Source organism: Hipposideros armiger, unplaced genomic scaffold (assembly GCF_001890085.2).
Source record: "Hipposideros armiger isolate ML-2016 unplaced genomic scaffold, ASM189008v1 scaffold_58, whole genome shotgun sequence".
Lineage (NCBI taxonomy): Eukaryota > Metazoa > Chordata > Mammalia > Chiroptera > Hipposideridae > Hipposideros > Hipposideros armiger.
The window spans coordinates 3,134,700-3,140,111 of NW_017731408.1; the positions used below are offsets into that span (position 1 = coordinate 3,134,700).

Sequence of the window (5,412 nt, forward strand, 5' to 3'; positions counted from 1 at the left end):
AGCTTGAAAAACACGACACCTTTAAAATCCCACCACACTGAGAGCATAACCTTCCTCTGATGAATGTCTGCTTTCGATGTTGTTTGAGGCAAATCATCACGTCAGGACCATGATCGTTTGCACACCACATTGTTGTAAACAATCCTCTTCTCATCACCAGTTATCAGTCGCTTCAAAAAAGGGTCAGTTTCCTCACATTTAATGAGCATATCGCAGATGTTTATACGCCGTCAAATGAACTTCTTTGAGTTCATGTGGAACCCAAATATCGAGTTTGCTTATGTATCCCAGTTTCTTCAGCTGGTTGTGAATGCTTGAATGATGTATGTTCAATGTTTCTGCAATCTCTCATGTCGTGTAACATGCGTTTGACTCAATCAATGCCTTTATTTTGTCGTTATCAACCTCGGTGGGCCTCCCTGACCGAGGAGCGTCATTGAGATAAAAAATCACCGGCATGGAATTTCGTGAACCATTGTTGGCATTCTTGTAGAGCATTGTCACCGTAAACTTGATGCAACTTTTCACAAGCTTGATGCGTTCTTCCCTTTATGGAAGTAAAACAGCAAAATATGGCAAAAATACACAGTTTGGTCTTCCATCTTCAACTTGTTGTAAAATCTCCAAAACTCAACCAAGTCGCTCAATTATTTTTTTAGAATGAAGCTAGAACTGTCAGCTGTCAAATGACATAGCAATGACATAGATGCAAATGACTCTAGTACTTCCAAAAGTGAACTAGTGTCATCTGTTGCAAACACGCGTCATGACTTTTCCGACGACCCAATAATTTGGACTCAGAGATTCCCTTACTTGAAAAAACAGACCACTTTCTTCTTGAAAAAAAACCTTTTGAAAAACCTGTACAAAAATAAAAACAAGTAGCAATGATGCAACAATTAAACCAAATATTTAAGGATGGTCAGACCCAAGTGTATTATTCTGCATGTACCAGATCTAATGTGGATTGAGCTCCCACTGTCACACTCCAAGAATTATGGGATATTAATAAAGCTGTTGCAGCCTTCTCTTACTAGAGAGGGCAGAAAAAACAAGGTTACCACATACCATTTCTATTCATGCTGTTCATCCATTTATCAAGCTCTTCCATTTCTATTTCCATAACAGAGGGTGTGTCTTCCTCAAAAATAGGGCTAGAAAGAGAGCAAAAAGCTTGTTGAAAGAAAAAAAAAAGTAGTGTGCTGAATTTCATTTGGTGAGAGCCTTCAATGTGGACTATGAGTATGATGATAAACGTGATGCAGTGTCTTACACTCCAGTGTAGATTGAGCATGTGCCCTATTCAAGTGAACCAAACTCTAAGAGGAAGAAAGGCTAAAAGTAAAACAAACATTCATCGATCTCTGATCCAAAAATGGAGGGTGAGGGCACACAGCCCAGCACAGGGCCTGAGAGGGAACCCAGGAGGTTCAGCTCCCTTAAAGGTTCAAAGTGAAGCCTGCAAGCCTTCCACTGGTGAGGTTCCCCTAGGGAGTTGCCACATTTAGCATTGTCGCCTTGCTTAATTTCACTTCCCTTTCTTTGGGGTTTTTGATCATTGCCCCAGGTCAAGAGGCTACTTGCATGACCTCTGCCTTCAATTCCCAGGCTTTTCTGTCTTGGAGAAATGGAGCATTGCTTTTGAATGAAATCCACTACCATTCACCTGCCAGGGCTGAGAGGCTTAGAGCACACAGTGCCGGGGGAGGGTGGGGAGCCCCTGGTTAAAAGGGCAGGCCAGGCGAGTGGGCGTTTCACCCTATAGAGGAACCCAGCTAAGTAAGGAGTAAGATTGCTGTGGAGGAGTAGTGAGAAGAAGGAGGTGGCATTGCCCTTGAACGTTCTTCTGGGGTGAATCTTCTATTTCCTCCTTCCCTTCCTTCCTTTCTCTCTACCAGCTCCCCCACCCCCGACTTCTTTTCGCTCCTCTCCATTCCTCTTCTATCAGGGTTCCCCTCTCTTAACAGCAGTGAAAGTGTCTCCTCTGGTGATAAAAATTTTAATCCAAATAAATGGACTGATGTCCTTGAAATACACCCAGGGACAGAATATTTAACTACTACGCATTTGAAATTGGTTAGCAGTCAGAAAAAGATTCTTTTCTGAACAGAGGGCTCTGTCCTCAGCCCAGACCCCCCTGGAATGAGGTTTGGGGACTAGGACATCCATCAGTAGGCTGCTAGGGGCTGTCTCCTGTGACCCAGGAAGCAAGAAGTCCCCTGCAAAGGGTGTCAGAACAAAAACTCTTGAAAAGGCAGATGGCCCTCTAATCTGCTCCTCTCCCAAAGGTCCTGTCCCATGCTGAGCTGGACTGGAAGGAGTGAGGAAGACTTACACTTTCAAGTTGTCGCTTCCCAGTTCATCTGAAAGAGAAGAAATGTAAAGGCCATGTTAGCTTTGTCTGTAACAATTTTTTACTTCAACAACAGCTGAACTCTGTTCTACAAAAAGAACGAAATAGCTTCAAGTAAATTGCTTGTTTAAAGGAGCAATAATTAACCTCTAAGTCCAACAAGTGCTGACTGCCATATTGAAATGAGGTCCCAATCCGTGTATGGCTGTTTTATTTTAGGTATGATGGTGCCCTGAGAGCCTTCGTTTCAGATCAGGTGTTTATCCCTCGTCGTTTGTTTTCTCCACACCAAGAGAAGAGCAGTGGTAAGGGGAAGAGAAAGGGTCACACAAGAGGGCTTGCTCCTTGGCCCCTGCCCCCAAATGTCCCAGTTTAAAACATTGCTGTTTCATCTCCTTCTGACATACCAAGCCAAACACCGTGACTGTCCTTTTGTCCCAGAGTAGGAAGTGGGGTACTCCATCCAGGGCTCCCCTTAGAACTCTCCTTGCACCTGTTCTTTGCATGGCTGGATCCGTCACACCCTCTCTTCTCAGCTTACACTCTTCTCTCAGGGAGGCCTCCCCCACCTCCTCTATCTGAAGTGGGGCCCTTCTTTCCTGTCGTTCCCCAGCTCAACACCTTGCTTGCTTCCTTCGTAGCATTTGCCACAATTTGTCACTGATCAATTCATCTGTCCAATTCTTTTTCTTCTGTCGCTCCCAGCAGACCACAGCTGCAAAAGGGCAAGGGATCATGTCTGTCTTGTTTGTCCTGGCACCCGTCACCTCCCATCTATCCAGCACAGTGCCTGGTAAACATGCGGTAAATATTTACTGAATAAATGAATAGATCTTAATCTGGATGGTCCAGCAGTGGGGTTAAATTCATGGCCAGTATGCTGAACTCAGCGTTATCATCATAACAATGACATGTCCAACAAGCCTGCTTATTGCTACCGTTGGTTAAGGTGACAGTCAGGTAACAGTTTGCAAAATGGCTCTAGTGCAGATCGGACTCTCAGTGAACACGAGGCAAGAATCAGAGCCCAATGCCCCAGCTCAAGATCTGTTTTGTTTGGCAGGGGGCTCAATGCACCCAGAGAAATGAGGCAATGATGTCAAGCAAGTGCACAGCATAGGCCCGCTGCACCATTTATGACATGAAAACCATGAAGAAACAAACCACTTTGTAGAGGTCCACCAAACAGCTTGATGTTTCTGCTCCTTGGCAATCAGAGGCCTCCTTTTCTCTGGCCTGCTGGTCCCCAGTGAGAGAAACTAACTAGCAGGCACCTGGAAATGAGCTGGCAGCCGCCGGGAGCCACTGTAATTGCCTGTGGCTTGGCAAGCTTGAATGGCATTGCTAATCCAGGAAAGCTGGGCACAGATGGAAGTTTCATGCCATCACTGCTTACCTTCGAGGGGCTCTAAGCTATGTCTTCCTGCCCACCCCCATGGGGATCCAAAGCTTCCTGAAGATGCCTGACTCCTCAGAAACTTTGGGGAAAGGGGAGCATGTGCCTTATATACATATTTTTATCATCTAAAATGTACATGCTATTTCCTTAAGGTATTTTACTATAAATAAAGCTCCTGTACAATTGACCCTCCCTTACAGGTGACCCATAAAAATCCCCATTTTTTTCACTCCCTCCTCCTCCCTCTCTCTCTTTTCCTGCTAATGACACCACCCCCCTATAACCCCACACACCCTCTTCCCCGCTATTTTTTCTGGAAGCAAGTAGCCCCACAGCCATACTGTTCAGGGCATGGATTTAGCTTTATAATCTGAGTGCCTGCAGGCTTCACAGTCAGCAAAAGCTACCCCTGCATGCAGATGATGGAAAAGTTGAAAACCCCATTACAAAAGTGGTCCAGATGCACCAAATGTGAAGCTCCTATAATCAGTATTCAAACAGAGCAAAAAGCCTTCCGTGGCCTCATCTCCCCTGCTCCAGGACCATTACCCCTGCCCCAGCCTCCATGGCAACAGAAAAACATCTGGGAGAGCGCGCCAGAACAGAGCATTAAACCAGGAGGGAGACCAATTACTCGTCCTCAGCAATCAGGCGCTGCCCGCTCCACTCCACCTGGCCTATATCTCTTTATTAATAGCCACCTACTCCTTTGCAACCAGGAGGCAAATGCAGCTCTCAACACAGCCCCCCACCCGCACTCGCATCCATTTTCCCTCCCACAGTCCTTCCATTTCATATCCTCCTAACCCACTTTGTCCTCCTCTTTCAGTTCCTACATTACACCCACTTAGCCTGACAATGCGCTGCTCCCAGATACTCTGTGCACTTGACAGTGGGACTGCTGGGGTGGAAGGATGGGGTGGAGGTGGGGGGAACAGGAGCCCAGCAGGAGGGTGGCTTGTTTATCTTGTTTCCATGCCGAACAGTGAGCAAGTGAGAGAGTCCCTTTCTGGAGATTTACTGAGCAGGGCCAGGTGTCATATAGCCACAGCCTGTTTATAAAGTGATGGCTTACTGCCAGCTGTTTCCCCTGCAGTTCTTTCAGAGAGACACAGCCCACCAAGACACTTACTAAATGTTAAATAATAACAACTGCAAATTTAATGCCAGGAGGTGTAGGAAGAATGACAATAGAACAAGTTACTACACAGTCCTTCTCTTTTCCTGGACATGAAAAGGACAGACTCAAAGAAAAAAGGTAATTTCCAATCGGATGAAGTGTTCTTCCTAAAAAAATGTTGGCCAAGTCCTCCCCACTTGTCAAATTTGAAAACTTATTTCCTGATGTAGAAGAATATAGCAGGCTTTATTTGTGTGGGGAAAGAAACAATGTGTTTCTTCCTAACCGGGAGGGGACATTATCCATGCCCTCCCACAAAACAGTCTTTGGGAATTTTCCAAGCAAAATATTGACCCAGTATGACAGTTTTATTTTTCCTGGGGGGAAAAATGTATTTAAATCAAATTTTGTTAATTTAAATATTCCCCTTTTATTGCTTTGCATTATAATGTTAAATATGGGTGGGTGGACTTCAGTGAACAGTAATTGTTAACCTTTTAGCGTTCAGTTTTTCTGAAGAGATATTCAAGTGTTAAGCAG

General features: G+C 45.1%; 1 protein-coding gene across 3 annotated transcripts in view; it reads right to left on the bottom strand.

Moving 5' to 3' along the window:
* The window catches only part of TMEM154 (transmembrane protein 154), a 57,165-nt gene that overhangs the window by 28,757 nt on the left and 22,996 nt on the right, over positions 1 to 5,412 (bottom strand). For all 3 annotated transcript variants that reach the window (XM_019641149.1, XM_019641150.1, XM_019641151.1), the window contains exons 4-5: positions 2,336 to 2,363; positions 1,069 to 1,154 (exon numbers count right to left, since the gene is read on the bottom strand). In XM_019641149.1, coding sequence (XP_019496694.1) covers positions 1,069 to 1,154; positions 2,336 to 2,363 — 114 coding nt within the window. The remainder of the gene's footprint in view (positions 1 to 1,068; positions 1,155 to 2,335; positions 2,364 to 5,412) is intronic.